Source organism: Salmo salar, chromosome ssa01 (assembly GCF_905237065.1).
Source record: "Salmo salar chromosome ssa01, Ssal_v3.1, whole genome shotgun sequence".
NCBI lineage: Eukaryota > Metazoa > Chordata > Actinopteri > Salmoniformes > Salmonidae > Salmo > Salmo salar.
Window position 1 is genome coordinate 27651684 of NC_059442.1, and position 19531 is coordinate 27671214.

The window sequence follows — 19531 nt, forward strand, 5'->3', positions numbered from 1 at the left end:
AAATACCCCAGAAGAAAAAGCATGTTTATAGGTTGTCCAAGTCAGAGAACCTTCTGGAGCTCTTCCAAAGCCTTGAAGTGTGTGATTTACTCAGTGCTTAATGTCTATGACACACATTGTTTTATACTTAATTTTTCAACAGAATCCACCCCCTCCCACAAGTAACTGCCATATTGTTTCATTTACAACCAGAGATCCCTCAGGCCATTATCCCCGAGTAGCCTTAAGGTGAGTGTATCTACACTGTACAGTGCATTCAGACACTATTCAGAACCCTTTACTTTGTCACGTTACAGCCTTATTCTAAAATGTATTAAATAAATAAAAAATCCTCCACATTCTACACACAATAACCCATAATGACAAAGTGAAATAAGGTTCATACATTTTTTTGCAAATCTATTAAAAAGAAAAAACAGAAATACCTTATTTACATAGGTATTCAGACCCTTTGCTATCAGACTCGAAATTGAGCTCCTGTTTCCCTTGATCATCCTTGAGATGTTTCTACAACTTGATTGGAGTCCACCTGTGGTAAATTCAATTGATTGGACATTTTTTGGAAAGGCACACACCTGTCTATAAGGTCCCACAGTTGACAGTGCATGTCAGAGCAAAAACCAAGCCATGAGGTGCAAGGAATTGTCTGTAAAGCGCCAAGACAGGATTGTGTCGTGGCACAGATCTGGGGAAGGGTACCAAAATATTTCTGCAGCATTGAAGTTCCCCACAGACACAGTGGCCTCCATCATTCTTTAATGGAAGATGTCTGGAACCACCAAGACTCTTCCTAGAGCGGGCCGCCCAGCCAAACTGAGAAATCGGGGGAGAAGGGCCTTGGTCAGGGAGGTGACCAAGAACCTGATGGTCACTCTGACAGAGCTCTAGAGTTCCTCTGTGGAGATGGGAGAACCTTCCAGAAAGACAACCATCGCTGCAGCACTCCACCAATCAGGCCTTTATGGTAGAGTGGCCAGACGGAAGACACTCCTCAGCAAAAAGGCACATGACAGCCCGCTTTGAGTTCGCCAAAAGGCACCGAATGACTCTCAGACCATGAGCAACAAGATTCTCTGGTCTGATGAAACCAAGATTGAACTCTTTGGCCTGAATGCCAAGCGTCACGTCTGGAGGAAACCTGGCACCATCCCTAAGGTGAAGCATGGTGGTGGCAACATCATACTGTGGGGGGATGTTTTTCAGCAGCAGGGACTGGGAGACAAGTCTCTGAATGTCCTTGAGTGTCCCAGCCAGAGCCCGGACTTGAACGAATACCTCTGGAGAGACCTGAAAATAGCTGTACAGCGATTCTCCCCATCCAACCTGACAGAGCTTGAAAGGATCTGCAGAGAATAATGGGGAAAACTCCCCAAATACAGGGGTGCCAAGATTGTAAGCATCATCCCAAAGAAGACTTGATGCTGTAATCGCTGCCAAAGGTGCTTCAACAAAGTACTGCTCTGGCACCCCAATGGTGGAACAAGCTCCCTCACGACGCCAGGACAACGGAGTCAATCACCACCTTCCGGAGACACCTGAAACCCCACCTCTTTAAGGAATACCTAGGATAGGATAAAGTAATCCTTCTAACCCCCCCCTTAAAAGATTTAGATGCACTATTGTAAAGTGGTTGTTCCACTGGATATCATAAGGTGAATGCACCAATTTGTAAGTCGCTCTGGATAAGAGCGTCTGCTAAATGACTTAAATGTAATGTAATGTACTGAGTAAAGGGTCTGAATACTTATGTAAATATTATATTTCCGTTTTTAGTTTTAATAAATTAGCAAACATTTCTAAAAACCTGTTTTTGCTTTGACATTATGTAGATTGATGAGGGGAAAAAAACGATTTAATCAATTTTGGAATAAGGCTGTAAAGTAACAAAATGTGGAAAAAGTCAAGGGGTCTGAATACATTCCGAAGGCACTGTATATACACAAAAGCATGTGGACACCCCTTCAGCCACACCCGTTGCTGACAGGTGTATAAAATAGAGCACACAGTCATGCAATCTCCATAGACAAACATTGACAGTAGAATGGCCTTACTGAAGAGCTCAGTGACTTAACGTGGCACCGTCATAGGATGCCACCTTTCCAAAAAGTAAGTTCGTCAAATTTCTGCCCTCATAGAGCTTCATGAAATGGGTTTCCATGGCCGAGCAGCCGCACACAAGCCTAAGATCACCATGCACAATGCCAAGCGTCAGCTGGAGTGGTGTAAAGCCAGCCGCCATTGGACTCAGTGAAAACGCGTTCTCTGGAGTGATGAGTCACGCTTCACCATCTGGCAGTCCAACGGACGAATCGGGGCTTGGACGGTGGCCAGGAGAACACTACCTGCCCCAATGCATAGTGCCAACTGTAAAGTTTAGTGGAAGAGGAATAATGGTCTGGGGCTGTTTTTCATGGTTAGGGCTAGGCCCCTTAGTTTTAGTGAATGTGAATCTTAACGCTACAGCATATAATAACATTCTAGACGATTCTGTGCTTCCAACTTTGTGGCAACAGTTTGGGGAAGGCCCTTTCCGGTTTCAGCATGACAATGCCCCCGTGCACAAAGCCGAGGTCCACACAGAAATGGTTTGACGAGATCGGTGTGGAAGAACTTCACTTGCCTGCACAGAGCCCTGACTTCAACCCCATCGAACACCTTTGGGATGAATTGGAACGCCGACTGCAAGCCAGACCTAATCGCCCAACATCAGTGCCAACCTCACTAATGCTCGTGGCTGTATCCACATACTGTGTTATACACTAAATGACCAAAAGTAACACTTTAACAGTGCATTGTTCTTCCTATGGTGTATCCCTTACATTGCTGACCAGGTAGATCCCTCTTCCTCTTGAAGATGCGACTGGTTTAATGATCCAGGGGCCCTGGTCCTTGACGAAAGAACCTGGGATGAGGCAGAGAAGACAGGGAAGAGTGGCGTGCTGTGAGAAAGACTAGCGGAGAAACATGGTGGCTTATTGTGTTTACAGTAATGACAGTCAATAGATGTTAACAACAAGCAGGACTTACTACAGAACTCCTGGTACTCTGAGGGAAGCACAAAGGTCTGAGGGACGATGTGGAAGTTTTTAAAGCCGTGAGACTGCTGCATCCGCTGGATGTTTTTATACAGCCGATCTTTGCGCGTCAGTTCATATGACCTGGAAATGAACAGGGCCATTGACCTTTCAGCTCGAAATGCTTGAGTTCTCTGCTGCTTGGATGCTGATAGAAATAAGAGCTTGTACAAACACAATGGCAACAAGACTACTCTACATGACAGTTTGTTTCATTTCATGTTTTAGAAAGGCACTGGTTCAAACAAAATGTTATTTCCTGTGAAAGCCAATAAACACAAGGTCGATTTCAAGGGGCTTAAACAAAGACGTTGGACACACAGTCATACAGTTGGACACACAGTCATACCTGGGAAAGTGGTTGACCTTCTGGAAGTCTTGAAGGCTGCGTAGGAGGTAAGGCTTGAGGTGAGACCCCGTCCACATGAGGTTGAAGTCATTACTGTTTGGATGGATCTGAAAAACAGACCTTCCAGTCAAGCTCAGATCTCAACGTTATGTACTTCAGACGATTCAGAGGCAGTACTCACAGTAAGACCAAACTATACGCAACGGCAGGGGAAATCGTTAGGAAAATTAAAGGACATCATAACAGGAAAAATATAGCCTTGGTGCAAACACAAGGTTTGCACAGTTACTGTTGATAACCACAGTTACTGTTTTATATACATCACATCTGACGATATACAGCCACTAATCTCTACCTTCAGATCATCTCAAAGGGAAGCCAGCTCACCAGCTATTTTAATCACAATCATATTAATTTATATCTGTTTTGTTTTATTCGTACCCTTCTGCGCTCCTTTGTGAAGAGGCAGGTTTGACATGGGCCAGCACTAACTGCTATGAGAAAGACAGATGTTTGCAATAGAGGGTTATTAAACTTTGGCTCTGGGATGATGTGGCAGACACTAGCATGTCTTTGATGATGGGTTTAGTGGGAGTCAAGTGGCATTGAAGTGAAAAAAAATAAAAAATTAATAGTAAGTGCTTGGATGAAGCAATAATGGGGAGTGTGCTCTCTTGTGAAACAGGATTAACGCTATACTGGGCCAACTTTGTCTGTGCGTGCATTTCCAGGCTTCGACATAGACTGTCAGTCAGGAAAAAACAGACCTATCCCCTTACAACACATGACAGAGAGGAACATACAGTACCAGTCAAAAGTTTGGACACACCAACTCATTCAAGGGTTTTTCTTTATTTTTACTATTTTCTACATTGTAGAATAATAGAAAAGACATACAAACTAACGAAATAAAACATATTGAATCATGTAGTAACCAAAGGTGTTAAACAAATCAAAATATTTTATATTTGAGATTCTTCAAAGTAGCCTTGATGACAGTTTTGCACAATCTTGACCAGCTTCATGAGGTAGACACCTGGAATGCATTTCAATTAACAGGTGTGCCTTGTTAAAAGTTAAATAGTGGAATTTCTTTCCTTTGAGCCAATCAGTTGTGTTGTGAATGCACCAATTTGTAAGTCGCTCTGGATAAGAGAATCTGCTAAATGACGTAAATGTAAATGTTGTGAAAAGGTAGGGGTGGTATACAGAAGATAGCCCTATTTGGTAAAAAAAACAAGTCCATATTATGGCAAGAACAGCTCAAATAAGCAAAGAGAAACGACAGTCCATCAATACTTTAAGGTCAGTCAATTCGGAAAATGTCAAGAACTTTGAAAGGTTCTTCAAGTGCAGTCGCAAAAACCATCCAGCGCTTTGATGAAACTGGCTCGCATGAGGACCGCCACAGGAATGAAAGACCCAGAGTTAGCTCTGCTGCAGAGGATAAGGTCATTAGAGTTACCAGCCTCAGAAATTGCAGCCCAAAAAAATGCTGTTCAGAGGAGACTGCGTGAATCAGGCCTTCATGGTCAAATTGCTGCAAAGAAACCACTCCTAAAGGATACCAATAAGAAGAGACTTGTTTGGGCCAAGAAACACAAGCAATGGACATTAGACAGGTGGAAATCTGTCCTTTGGTCGGATGCAAGAATTTTGGTTCCAACCGACGTGTCTTTGTGAGACGCAGAGTAGGTGAACGAATTATCTCCGCATGTGTGGTTCCCACCGTGAAGCATGGAGGAGGTGCGGTGGTGTCGGGGTGCTTTGCTGGTGACACTGTCGGTGATTTATTTTGAATTCAAGGCACACTTAACCAGCATGGCTATCACAGCATTCTGCAGCAATACACCATCCCATCTGGTTTGCGCTTAGTGGGACTATCATTTATTTTTCAACAGCACAATGACCCAACACACCTCCAGGCTGTGTAAGGGCTATTTGACCAAGAAGGAGAGTGATGAGTGCTGCATCAGATGACCTGGCCTCCACAATCACCTAACCTCAACCATATTGAGATGGTTTGGGATGAGTTAGACCGCAGAGTGAAGGAAAAGCAGTGCTCAGCATATGTGGGAACTACTTCAAGACTGTTGGAAAAGCATTCCAGGTGAAGAAAGATGAGAGAATTCCAAGAGTGTGCAAAGCTGTCATCAAGGCAAAGGGTGGCTGCTTTGAAGAATATCAAATATATTTTGATTTGTGTAACACTTTTTTTATGTAGAAAAATAGTCAAAATAAAGAAAATGTAGGTGTGTTCAAACTTTTGACTGGTACTGTATGTGCAAGTGAATCAGAATGCGATTTCATGTAATACCTCATGGAATCCATGAGTGGTCAGTAAGCCACGAACCAGCCGGCTCTCCGTGCGCACAATCTTGAAGGCCAGGTTGTACCGTTCTAAAGACAAAATATGAACATAACATTATCATTCAACAGAAATTAAAGGATTGGGCCAGGATATGAATTCAACAGAATTCTATACTCTCATATCTTTAGAATGTTTCTTATGGACATCGTACCTCCAACAGAACGGATGTTTCCATCTTTAGAGACGATGGCTTCAGCAAAGAACACCAGGACTGGGATCTTCCTGCTGAGGCCACTCCAGGCAATGCAAGGATGGTCCCTGATGAGACAGAGAAAAACAGATCAATAAAGTATTATTCTTACATTGAGAGGGTCATGCAGGGTCAAGCTACTCAAGAGTAGAGTTTATACTTTAAGCTCAAAAAATAAAATATGGGTGACAAAATACCCATATAAAGTCCAATAAAACAAGAACCTAAATGAGAGGGAAGAGTATCTAAAACACAGCATACCATTAGCCTAAAGCTGTAAACCCTTTCCAACATGTCTTTAATGTCTCTTTATGTTGAGTTTAGAGTCCTGATGATGCTACCCTTAGTGTGGTGGAATGCAATCTGACAAGGTGTTTACATTAGCGGAGCAGAGAGTGGTCGAGCCACACACAGGCTCATGGATACTGAACAATAACAAACCTGTCAAGTAACAAACACTCTGGTAACATTGCACTGAAAATATCTGATAGGTTGGTTGTGTCTGGTTCTATCAGTGACCATGGTGGAGATAAGGGCCTCTTTACATGACACATACTAGTCCCAGGAAATATATTTTTGTAGTGTAAAGAGTCGGATCTAGATTCAAATCTCTCTGAGAGACGTTTCTCCCACTACCACCGGAGATAGTGTGGGACACATCTACACCCCTGAGTGCTATAGTGTAATGAAAATTGCTGTCCCACAACACATGTCCCTGCAAAAATTACCTTAATACCAGTACAGTATTTTTGGTCTGTTTGCCAAAACCTGTAGGATGTTATTATGCCTGTGTAGAAGACTGGGTTACACATTGATTTGTCTACATCACAGGAGCTTTACAACAGCAGTATGCTCAGTCTCCTCCAAGGTGCAAGGAATTCAGAGAACTTCATTTAGGTTCTGCTTCCTTTTTACAGTAAAAGGCTTTTAAAACATCCACACATTTCTGAATCGTTGCATTAATCAAGTGCGCAACATTATGTGCAATATGATTTAGATGAGAACCTCCTGTATATCAGTTTGAATTGCTATCTTTATTTTGTTTGTCTATATACTATTTTATTATGGTATGCTAATAGGTACACACAAAGCAGGAATTTGGCTTCGGCCACACTATATCCAAGGATAAAGTAAGGATAGGGTAAACAGAAAAGTTGCAAATCTGATGTTGAAGAGCGATAAATCTTACTACACATATTTTACTAATGTAAATCCACACTTAAGATGGCCTGCTGCTGGAGAAGAACTATCAGACTTGACCATTCTAGATAAGGTTGGGCGCGGTAGTAAACAATACCTGCTCCTGGCTCAGGTATTTAGGCATGTCAGACAAAACTGTGCCACTATAGTGAGCTTTAATGAGATGTAATAGTTAGGCTTGTGCCCTGCAGCATCACCACCAGTAATAAACCAGTATCTACCTAATATAGGCTCAGGTCATAGATGTCAAACTCAGTCCAATATTAAGCAAGCAGTGCATAATTATGTAGGCCTATTGCATGTCTTGAGGGAGATTTGTCTGGCACTCAAGACACTTTACTTAAATAATACATTTTAGTCTCTGATGACCAGGTCTGAGATAGGACTATTCTATACATTTTTTACAGATTACATTACAGCTGTATGAGAATGAGCTAAGGTGCATTTGCAGATTAATTAGTTGCCAAAGAGTTTAGTAGCCTAATGAAATTTGAATTCAGGACTAGATGAAGACAAGACCGTGAACATCTTGGACTCTTCTGCTGTGGTAGTACATGTTCTATTTAAGGACATACTTGAGGTGCCAGGCTATTTACGTGCCAAATTGATCACATTTATAGACACCAAATAAGCCAGGCTTAATTTAGATTGCACGGTAAGCTCTAGTTAAGTTTAACCACATATTGACACTTTATACAGTATATTTAGATCATACAGGGATCTGTTCTTTCAGTGTTTATTATTGTTGCATAGAATTACATACTAGAACTCTTTGAATTGAATCTCTGTGGTGGCAATGAGTTTAAACATTGATCTGTGTATTTTTCTGTGTTACTTAGCACACTAATGTTGCTTTCTACAACTAGAAGGAAATGTAACAAAACCATTAGAAACACTTAATCAGAACAGCCACTTACTCTTGCTCGTCCTCTGAGGAGGACTCTGAATCCTCTTTATCCCGGATCACAGTTGGCATTTCCACCACAGTGAAGGGGGAAGTACCTCCTGATTAAATCTGCTTTGAGTCAGGTATCTGGGGTTATGACTGTGGGCATCTCCAGCTCTCACCGTCTACTGTTGAAATATCAGTCCAGTTAAAACACAGCATTTTCATACTGAAGAAATTCACTGCTGTCTGCAATTGAGTTAAGTTATATATCATTAATAACCATGCATAAATTAATATTATGAGTCCATATTAGCACTGCCCAGAAACAAGCTGAATCATAGACCGTGAAACACCTAGCCCTAACAATGTAAAATATTTTGTGTTGCTATTACAGCTAAAGCTAGCTATGTTATAAAGATATTACTAGCTCATGATACCAGCCAGCTAGGAACTTTCTGCAACATCTGAGATTGGTTAGCTACTTAGCTAGATAGCTAAATTAGGTAATAAGGTTGGCACATTAGCTACCTAGCTTTACTGTGTTTTGTAATACAAACTATATGTTTCATTGAGAGAGCAAGCTAACATTCAGGTTATAAATCATGACAGCCGTCAAACTACCATATAAACATACCCAACTCTTTAGCATAGGATAAACTTCTGTATTCGAAGAACCACAGTTAGCTAGCTAGCCATAATAAAAAGTCTTCCTGTAGCTAGCCTATTTGTAACTACAACAACTGACTGGCAACCAATGGCGAGAGCATGCGCACTGTCCTCAAGCACGTGACCTTTTTGGCCACACAACTTCCAATTTGTGATGAATTTCTATAATTCCAAATATGCATCATAAATAAGAATTCCAATGTTTTTATTGAGGGATAAAAACGGACTTGGGCATTCCAATGCCTGCAATGTACTACTGAATCGGTGCATTTGGTCAGAGAATGTCACGCAGGGAATGCTTTGGAATATTCAAGACGAATTACATTGTCTAGCATAGTATTAAAACAATTGATAAAGTAATATAACAGATTTTTGGTGTTTTAATTTGTATAGTAGGAATGTAAATCGTCGCCACTCAGTCTCCTGTGACCGGGAGCACCACGAGAGCTAAATCAATCGCGCCCACAGTCTCAACTAAGGTTTGTGTTGTAATGATTGGTGGAATGAGCGAAATAAGGCGGAACCTAAAAGCACGTTACCAGTCGAACGACCCATTGTGATGAATGGGACGATGATGAAGCCATCTTTTGAGCTCTATAATTGGCCAAATTGAATGTCCATATCAGCTAGTTATTGAGCGACAGTACAATAGCGAGATTCACACGGTAGTCTCAATCTCCAAACATTAGCAATGTTTTTACAGACATGTTGACATTATATGCCTATTGATTTCGACTCGCCGATCACTGTCGTATCAGGGTATGCCCCAGGTATAAACTACATATTAGAAGGTAAGTTAGACACATACATAATTTCGTTTGTATCGAGCTAGCAATGATGGTTGCTGTTGTAGCTAACGTTAGCTATAGTACCTACGATCATGGTGGTTCTTGCAACCTGACAGGTACTGTAGCATTCATCTGAGCTGCAACAAGCAGAATGAAGCTGTTATTTTCTTGTTCGTTTTTGCAAAGTGCTGTGCTGTCTGCCCCTTACTCTCAGCCAATGTGTCTGGCAGGTGCATCCCACAGAAGGCAAGGATGAGTCGTTTTCTGAATGTTCTGCGGAGTTGGTTGGTCATGGTGTCTGTCATTGCCATGGGAAACACCGTCCAGAGTTTCAGAGATCACAGCTTCCTCTCTGAGAAACTCTACACAGGGACACCAGAGTTTGGTGAGTAGTTTCTACACGGGATTGCAACACTCTCTAAAGCAGGCCATGATAGATCTTACCGTGCAAGGGTGGGTGTGGGTGCAGGATTTTGTTCCAACCTGTAGGATGTTATTATGCCTGTGTAGAAGACTGGGTTACACATTGATTTGTCTACATCACAGGAGCTTTACAACAGCAGTATGCTCAGTCTCCTCCAAGGTGCAAGGAATTCAGAGAACTTCATGTAGGTTCTGCATCCTTTTTACAGTAAATGGCCTCCAAGCAAGAACATTTGGAATCTGGACATTGTTGTCGTCAATTATCCGCTGCGCGTGCGCCATAGACATTCAGAACAAAACGTAAGATGTCCTGCATCCCTGCACGGTTGTCTGTTCATGCAACAGTGAGTGCATAAACTGTGATTTGTGTTCTGTGGGAGTTATCTTAAATAGTTATTGTCTCCTCTTCATGTAGGCTCTATCACATCACCCTGTGGACATTTCTACTGGCTCTGGGACACTTCCTGTCTGAAGCCTTCATCTACAAAACGGCACCTCTGACCATTGGCGTTATGGCACCTCTCATTGTGGCGAGTAGGTACTGCAGCTCTATAATCCCATCTGATCAAATAGTGAGCTTGTTTTGGTAACCAGTAACAACAGTATTAACAAATCATCAAACTACCAGGTACATAAGGTGCATCGCTCAACTAAATGTTTCGTCTGATGGAACTTGCTCAGAGCTTGTGCAGCTGGTGTCTGTTATTGCAGAGTAAACCCATTGCATCCTCTCACCTCTCCAGGTTTCTCTATTGTGGGAATGCTGATTGGGTACCAGTGTGTTCCAGAGCATCAGGAAGAGGTGGGTGCACGGCAGAAGAAGCGGAACTGATTCCGAGCAGCAGAAAACTGTTTTAGCCCACCTCTAGAGAAAGCTGTGGGATAGTCTACTGCTTCTTGCCTTGAAGAATGAGTGGTATATTTATTATACTGTATGTACACAAAGACAAGAGTCCAATATGTGTAAACTTTTTTTAAGACGGGCTATGCAATAAGGGGGATTTATTTTGCAGGTGACTCGTTCCTGTGCTTCGTGAAATGTACATGTGCTACAATATACTATGGTTTTTATGGCTACAGCTGTTTCACTCTTACACTGAAAATTGAACAGTGATTGTCTATCAATGTTTCATGATGTACAATAATAATGTAGAGATGATTTATGTATTAATTATAGTTTGATTGTGTGATAGGGCTTGTGACTGTGGATTTTGACATCTGTCATTCACAGTACTTTAATGGAGGATCTCAACATTGGGCCTTTTGTCTTGCTTTCTAAACTGCTCTGAGTGATAGTGAGTGATTTCTGTATGTTACTGGATTGTGTCTGTGGTGTAACATGTCCATGAATAAAATAACAGAGAGCATTTTTCTCAATTAAAAAAAAACAAAAAACTTTTAGTTCACCAGATTACCAGGTGCAATTGTTCACAGTATCTGAGAATTTGTCCAAACAGTTTTACAATACTATAATTATGTTCTTCATTACAGAGTATGACAAGCGTTTTAAAATTGCATCACCATTTGTACAGTACCAGTCAAAAGTTTAGACACCTACTCACTCATTCAAGGGTTCTTGTTTATTTGTACTATTTTCTACATTGCTGAATAATAGTGAAGACATCAACACTATGAAATAACACATATGGAATCAGGTAGTAACCCCCCAAAAATTTAAACAAATCAAAATATATTTTAGATTCTTAGAGTCACCCTTTGCCTTGATGACAGCATTGCACACTAGACATTCTCTCAACCAGCTTCATGAGAAATGCTTTTCCAACAGTCTTGAAGGAGTTCCCACATATGCTGCTTTTCCTTCACTCTGTGGTCCAAACCATCTCAATTGGGTTGAGGTTGGGTGATTGTGGAAGCCAGGTCATCTGATGCAGCACTCCACCACGCTCATTGTGTAAGGGCTATTTGACCAGCCTGGAGGTGTGTTGGATCATTGTCCTGTTGAACAACAATTCATAATCCCACTAAGCGCAAACCAGATGGGATGGCGTATCACTGAAGAATGCTGAGGTAGCCATGCTGGTTAAGTATGCCTTGAATTATAAATAAATCAAAGACAGTGTCACCAGCAAAACACCCCCACACCTCCTACTCCATGCTTCACGGTGGAAACCACACATGCGGAGATCATCCGTTCACCTAGTCTGCATCTCACAAAGACACGGCGGTTGGAACCAAAAATCACAAAATTGGACTCAGACTAAAGGACAGATTTCCACTGGTCTAATATTCATTACTCATGTTTCTTGGCCCAAGCAAGTCTCTTCTTTATTTTGGTGTCGTTTAGTAGTGGTGTCTTTGCAGTAATTCGACCATGAAGGCCTGATTTACGCAGTCTCCTCTGAACAGTTGATGTTGAGATGTCCGGAATAACTGACCTTCATGTCTTAAAGTAATGATGGACTGTCGTTTCTCTTTGCTTAATTCAGCTGTTCTTGCCATAATATGGACTTTTACCAGATGGGGTGGTATACAGAAGAAGGCCCTACTGTACCTTGTCACAACACAACTGATTGGCTCAAACGCAATAAGGAAAGAAATTCCACAAATGAGCTGTTTTGACTGGTAGTATAGGTAGAGGTAAAGTGACTAGCAGGAGCGTATGTGTGTGGCGTCAGTATGCATGTTTGTGCGTGTGGGCGTATGTGTCTGTGTGTGTTGGGGTGTCAGTGGAAGTACACTGCATATACAAAACATTACAATGACAGCTTTCACCTGGTCAGTCTATGATCACTTATGAATGTCACTTGTTAAATCCACTTGAAATCAGTGTAGATGAAGGGGAGGAGACAGGTTAAAGAATGATTTTTAAGCCTTGAGACAATTGAAACATGGATTGTGTGTGTGTGTGTGCACGGACGCACGCACGTGTGCCATTCAGAGAGTGAATAGGCAAGACAAAAGATTTAAGTGCCTTTGAACAGGGTATGGTAGTAGGAGCACCGGTTTGTGTAAAGAACTGGTTTTTCACACTAAATCGTTTCCTGTGGGTATCAAGAGTGGTCCACCACGCAAAGGACATCCAGCCAAATTGACAAAACTGTGGGAAGCATTGGAGGCAATATGGGCCAGCATCCCTGCGGAACACTTTCGACACCTTGTACTTTCGACACCAGTGATGTACTGGGCCGTATGCATTACCCTCTGTAGCGCCTTGAGGTTGGATGCCAAGCAGTTGATATACCAAGCGGTGATGCAGCCAGGCAAGATTCTCTCAATGGTGCAGCTGTAGAACTTTGAGGATCTGAGGACCGATGCCAAATCTTTTCAGCCTCATGAGGGGGAAGAGGCGTTGTCGTGCCCTCTTCACGACCGTGTTGGTGTTTGGACCATGATAAATCCTTAGTGATATGGACACCGAGGACTTTGAAGCTCTCGACCTGCTCCACTACAGCACCGTCGATGTGAATGGGGGCATGCTCGGCCCTCCGTTTCCTGTAGTCCATGATCAGCTCCATTGTCTTACTGAAGATGAGGGAAAGGTTGTTGTCTTGGCATGGCAATTTGTGGATTCCTAAAAACTGGACCTTTCTGACAAACTAGGCTTTAAAACAAGAAAGTATATAGAGGTTATGGTTTAAAATAAACAGGTGGGTAGGGTTGGGCGGTACACCATATATGCGGTATCCTGGGGTATTTCAAAATACCATCAGTATGACTTTCCAATAAGATCAATACCCAATATTACATTTTTTAATACACATTTGAATATTAGTACTTTTTAAATAAATACCTGCAGTCAACTTGTGCACTAGGTAAAAGATAAAGCAGATCGCGTTCATCATTTTGCTTGTTAGACTATTTTGTGAATGTAAGAAGCGCACATAATTTCAAATAGGCTACATGTCATATTAAACAGCATATAAACACTCTAGATACGTCAGGAGCCAGACAGGGAGCCTAAGAAGGAACGAAAATGAATTACCTAGGCTATATTATTTCAATTATTTGAAGCCTATAAAGAAATACACTGAAGCATGTGCGAGTGCGACACAATAGGCTGTTAGGGACATATAGCGCTCAGCATTTAAACATTTCATTATAGTCTATAAATTGCGCATCATCAAATCCGCTTTGAAATGAAATAATTTGTCGTCACACGCTTACTTACAGGTCCTGTCCAACAATGCAAAATTAAAGATCAATTTAATTTAAAAAAAAATGGTGACAGTGAATAACGAATAAAAATAACATGGCTATACAGTGCATTCGGAAAGTATTCAGACCCCTTGACATTTTCCACATTTTGTTACGTTACAACCTTACTATAAATGAATTAAATAAATGTTTTCCTCATCCACACACACAAAGTGAAAACCGGTTGAGAAATTGGCACATTTACTAGAAATAAAAAAACAGAAATACCTTATTTACATAAATATACAGACCCTTTGCTATGAGACTGTTTTTCAGTGGCAGGGACTGGGAGACTAGTCAGGATCAAGGGAAGGATGAACGGAGCAAAGTACAGAGAGATCCTTGATGAAAACCTGCTCCAGAGCACTCAGGACCTCAGACTGGGGTGAAGGTTCACCTTCCATCAGGACAATGACCCTAAGCACACAGCCAAGACAACGCAGGAGTAGCTTCGGGACAAGTCTCTGAATGTCCTTGAGTGGCCCAGCCAGAGCCCAGACTTGAACCCGATCGAACATCTCTGGAGAGACCTGAAAATAGCTGTGCAGCGACGCTCCCCATCCAACCTGACAGAGCTTGAGAGGATCTGCAGAGAATGGGAGAAACGCCCCAAATACAGGTGTGCCAAGCTTGCAGCGTCATACCCAAGAAGAGTCGAGGCTGTAATCGCTGCCAAAGGTGCTTCAACAAAGTACTGAGTAAAGGATCTGAATATTTATGTAAATGTGATTTATTTTTATTTTTATTAATTTGCAAAAATAAAACAGTTTTTGAGTGGTCATTATGGGGTATTGTCTGTAGATTGAGGGGGAAAACAATTTAATCAATTTTAGAAGGCTGTAACGTAACATAGCTATATAAAGGGAGTAGAAAATAACATGGCTATATAAAAAGGGAGTACCAGTACCAAGTCGATGTGTATGGGTACAAGCTATGTACTGTACATATACAGTACCAGTCAAAAGTTTAGACACCTACTCATTCAAGGGTTCTTGTTTATTTGTACTATTTTCTACATTGCTGAATAATAGTGAAGACATCAACACTATGAAATAACACATATGGAATCATGTAGTAACACAACAAAAATTTAAACAAATCAAAATATATTTTAGAGTCACCGTTTGCATTGATGACAGCATTGCACACTCTAGACAGGGTTTTTATTTATTTTTACTATTTTTCTGCATTTTACAATAATAGTGAATACATCAAAACTATGAAAGAACACATGAAATCATGTAGTAACAAAAAAAGTGTTAAACAAATCAAAATAGATTTTAGATTCCCACCCTTTGCCTTGACAGCTTTGCACACTCTTGGCATGCTCTTAAACAGCTTCACCTGGAATGCTTTTCCAACAGTCTTAAAGGACTTCCCACATGCTGAGCATTTGTTGGCTGCTTTTCCTTCACTCTGTGGTCCAACTCATCCCAAACCATCTCAATTGGGTTGAGGTCAGGTGATTGTGGAGGCCAGGTCATCTGATGCAGCACTCCATCACTCTCCTTCTTGGTCAAATAGCCCTTACACAGCCTGGAGGTGTGTTGGGTCATTGTCCTGTTGAAAAACAAAGGATAGTCCCACTCAGCGCAAACTAGATGGGATAGCGTATCGCTGCAGAATGCTGTGATAGCCATGCTGGTTAAGTGTGCCTTGAATTCAAAATAAATCACTGACAGTGACACCAGCAAAGCACCATCACACCACCACCTCCATGCTTCACGGTGGGAACCTCATGTGGAGATCATCCATTCACCTACTCTGCATCTCACAAAGACACGTCGGTTGGAACGAAAAATCTCAAATTTGGACTCATCAGACCAAAGGACAGATTCCACCAGTCTAATGTCCATTGCTCGTGTTTCTTGGCCCAAGCAAGTCTCTTCTTATTATTGGTGTCCTTTAGTAGTGATTTCTTTGCAGCAATTCAACCACGAAGGCCTGATTCACACAGTCTCCTCTGAACAGTTGATGTTGAGACGTGTCTGTTACTTGAACTCTGTGAAGCATTTATTTAGGCTGCAATTTCTGAGGCTGGTAACTCTAATGAACTTATCCTCTGCAGCAGAGGTAACTCTGGGCCTTCCTTTCCTGTGGCGGTCCTCATGAGAACCAATTTCATCATAAAGCTTGATGGTTTTTGCGACTGCACTTAAAGAAACTTTCAAAGTTCTTGAAATGTTCCGCATTGACTGACATTCATGTCTTAAAGTAATCATGGACTGTCATTTCTCTTTGCTTATTTGAGCTGTTCTTGCCATAATATGGACTTGGTTTTTTACCAAATAGGGCTATCTTCTGTATACCCCCCTACCTTTTCACAACACAACTGATTGGCTCAAATGCATTAAGAATGGAAGAAATTCCACAAATTCACTTTTAAGTAGGCACACCTGTTAATTGAAATGCAATCCAGGTGACTACCTCATGAAGCTGGTTCAGAGAATGCCAAGAATGTGCAAAGCTGTCATCGAGGCAAAGGGTGGCTCCTTTGAAGAATCTCAAATATGAAATATATTTTGATTTGTTTAACACTTTTTTGGTTACTACATGATTCCATATGTGTTATTTCATAGCTTTGATGTCTTCACAATTATTCTACAATTTAGAAAATAGTAACAATAAAGAGAATCCCTTGAATGAGTTGGTGTGTCCAAACGTTTGACTGGTACTGTATATACAATGATTATACAAAACAATATACTGTATCATTTGAGTGAAAAACACTTCTTATAAGATTACACAATCATTAAAAAATAAAAATCACTGGACAACTTCTAACCGCAACACATCAAGTCAAATAAGCAGATGAAAAAGGTTTCTCAGTAACAAAACTACAGGTCAAAGAAATCATATACTTTAGAAAATACAACACTAGCCTACTTCCAAAAAGTCCATTGGATTGTCTCTCGCCACGCTAATGATTTTTTGCTCACATTCTGTTATCATTGGGTTCCTTTAAAGGCTATTTAACAAGTCAATGCAGAGAAATATGAAATAGAATCGTCCCAAAGTTCTAAGAATGTGGTTAAAGAGGTTGAGTCCTTACGAGACATACTCAGATGCACAGTATCAACCATATTCACCATTATCAGCAGTACTTGTTACTTTTATTTATTATTTTTTACTTATCTATTTTTTACTTAACATGTATTTTTCTTAAAATTGCATTGTTGGTTAAGGTCTTGTATGTTAGCATTTCACTGTAAGGTCTACACCTGTTGTATTCGGCGCATGTGACAAATACAATTTGATTTGATTTGATTTACTCATAATTATCTCCTTGTAATCCTATATGGCAGATAACAATCTCAAAATCCTGTTAAGCCACTAGGTGAGTTGGCTTGACTGGATCGGCCCTCTGAACAGACTGCCATTCAACTGAAACCACTGAATCTGTAGTCTAATTTTAACTAAACTTAACAAATTCCAAAAATAGAACAGTTACATTAATACTTTCTCCTCCAGTATGGTATTGGTCAAATGTCAGGAAACAAAAAGCACAGTTTGAATATTGCTCTTATCAAAATGCACAGACATCAACATTTATAATATTTAGATTGGAGACATTTAAAGCTAGAGAAACCAAATGTAAATATAAACAATTCATAGTGAACTCTCAAAAAGTGACAGTTAAATATGAATTATCAGCACAAAAAAAATTGAAATACCCTTGGTTGTGCTTGATAATCAAACCATTATCTTCTGACAAGTAATTTGCTGTAGAGGGAGAACCTGTGTGATTCCAAGTGTATGATGGGATTTCTTTCTTTTCACACCCGTTCAACTTGATTTCCTCCTTATACTTTGACCTCCTTCAGTGTAGCTGGCTGAGAGGCCTTCCTGTGGGTGACTTGCCTGTTTCTGTCAAATCAAAACATTACTATTAGAAATCAGATTTTCCTAATGATGTTCCAATATTATATTATGTATTGGTACTACATGTTAAAACTTTAAATTGTGTTATTTCAATTGAGGTGAAGCTTGCAAACAACAGAACATCTTATCGGGTCTCATTATACCATAACATTGTTGAATACTCCTTTCTGATTGGCTTGAAGGACATTCTAGAGTGTGCATTATTTCCCTTTATGGTCGAGCCCTGAATGCTGATTGTCTGAAAGCCGTGGTATATGAGACCATATACCACGGGTATGACAAAACATTTATTTTGACTGTTCTAATTACTTTTGTAACCAGTTTATAATAGCAATAAGGTACCTTTGGGGTTTGTAGTATATGGCCAACATACCTAGGCTAAGGGCTGTATCCAAGCACTCCGTGTTGCGTCGCGCATAAGAACAGCATTAGCCATGGTATATTGGCCATATACCACACCCCCACGGGCCTTGTTGCTTAAATAACACACTGTATGTTTGCATGGTAGAATTCAATGGCTATAGTTCATTTTTACATGTTTTTGAAAGCAAAAGTTGAATTGAAAACAGTATTGGTTGGTAGAGCATGGTGTTTGCAACGCCAGGGTTGTGGGTTCGATTCCCACGGGGGACCAGTACGGGGAAAATAAATGTATGAAATGTATGCATTCACTACTGTAAGTCGCTCTGGATAAGAGCGTCTGCTAAATGACTAAAATGTAAATGTAAAAATCTTCAGTGGTGTAAAGGACTTAAGTAAAAATACTTAAAGTACTATAAGTAGTTTTTATGGGTATCTGTACTTTACTATTTATATTTTTGACAACTTTTACTTTTACTTCACTACATTCCTATAGAAAATTATGTACTTTTTACTCCATACATTTTCTTTGACACCCAAAAGTACTTCTTACATTTTGAATGCTTGGCAGGACAGGAAAATGGTCCAATTCATGCACTTATCAAGAGAACACGTGGTCATCCCTACTGCCTCTGATCTGGTGGACTCACTAACACATGCATAATTTGTAAATGATTTCTGAGTGTTGGAGTGTGCCCCTGACTATCTGTAAATTTTCTAAACAAGAAAATGGTGCCATCTGCTTTGCTTAATATAAGGAATTTGAATTGATTTATACTTTTACTTTTGATTTTTAAGTATATTTTAGCAATTACATTTACTTGTGATACTTAAGTATGTTTAGAACCAAATATTTTAAGACTTTTACTCAAGCAGTATTTTACTGGGTGACTTTCACTTTTACTTGAATAAAATAAAAACAGAAATAAACTAGCAAGTCTCTTTGTTTGGTTACCATGGCAACTACTGTAGCTATCTTGTAAACTTGCAAGCTACTTCAGTGGATGTTGAACACATTTCTACTTGCAAATGAACACATTGCTAGTGGCAAATGTGTTAAATTATAGCCATGGTATCAAGGGGATAATAAACTCAGGGCTCTATGCATTATCTGGAAAACAATACATATTCGTAAATTAAGCATAAATAAGACACAAACAGGCGTTTGCGTTTGGTTCCCAAAC

General features: G+C 40.4%; 3 protein-coding genes across 9 annotated transcripts in view; 1 reads left to right on the plus strand and 2 right to left on the minus strand.

The window, feature by feature from the left end:
- ttll5 (tubulin tyrosine ligase-like family, member 5) overlaps positions 1 to 8840 on the minus strand; it is an 88646-nt gene extending 79806 nt beyond the window's left edge. Inside the window, exons 1-7 of the mRNA XM_045693911.1 lie at positions 8708 to 8840; positions 8102 to 8258; positions 5946 to 6052; positions 5741 to 5823; positions 3424 to 3530; positions 3028 to 3158; positions 2820 to 2902 (exon numbers count right to left, since the gene is read on the minus strand). Coding sequence (XP_045549867.1) covers positions 2820 to 2902; positions 3028 to 3158; positions 3424 to 3530; positions 5741 to 5823; positions 5946 to 6052; positions 8102 to 8160 — 570 coding nt within the window. The 5' untranslated portion in view covers positions 8161 to 8258; positions 8708 to 8840. The remainder of the gene's footprint in view (positions 1 to 2819; positions 2903 to 3027; positions 3159 to 3423; positions 3531 to 5740; positions 5824 to 5945; positions 6053 to 8101; positions 8259 to 8707) is intronic.
- Positions 8841 to 9323: 483 nt separating this feature from the next.
- erg28 (ergosterol biosynthesis 28 homolog) lies at positions 9324 to 11356 on the plus strand. Of its 4 annotated transcripts, none has more exons than XR_006769388.1 (6): positions 9324 to 9530; positions 9758 to 9912; positions 10160 to 10250; positions 10366 to 10488; positions 10694 to 10890; positions 10930 to 11356. XR_006769388.1 is itself a non-coding variant. In XM_014182206.2 (5 exons), the coding sequence occupies exons 2-5, from the start codon at positions 9780 to 9782 to the stop codon at positions 10806 to 10808; spliced, it is 462 nt and encodes a 153-aa protein (XP_014037681.1). In that variant the 5' UTR covers positions 9324 to 9530; positions 9758 to 9779; the 3' UTR covers positions 10809 to 11356. The 4 variants fall into 4 exon arrangements, 2 of the variants coding, with proteins under 2 accessions (XP_014037681.1, XP_014037734.1); XR_006769389.1 differs by having other exon boundaries at positions 10366 to 10484; XM_014182206.2 differs by having other exon boundaries at positions 10694 to 11356.
- A 5222-nt stretch (positions 11357 to 16578) lies between these two features.
- Positions 16579 to 19531, minus strand: part of flvcr2a (FLVCR choline and putative heme transporter 2a) — a 45942-nt gene continuing 42989 nt past the window's right edge. For all 4 annotated transcript variants that reach the window (XM_014182463.2, XM_014182394.2, XM_014182447.2 and 1 more), the window contains one exon: positions 16579 to 17972. Coding sequence is in view for 2 of the 4 variants with exons in the window: in XM_014182447.2 (XP_014037922.1) it covers positions 17892 to 17972 (81 nt within the window). In the remaining 2 variants the exon portion in view is untranslated. The remainder of the gene's footprint in view (positions 17973 to 19531) is intronic.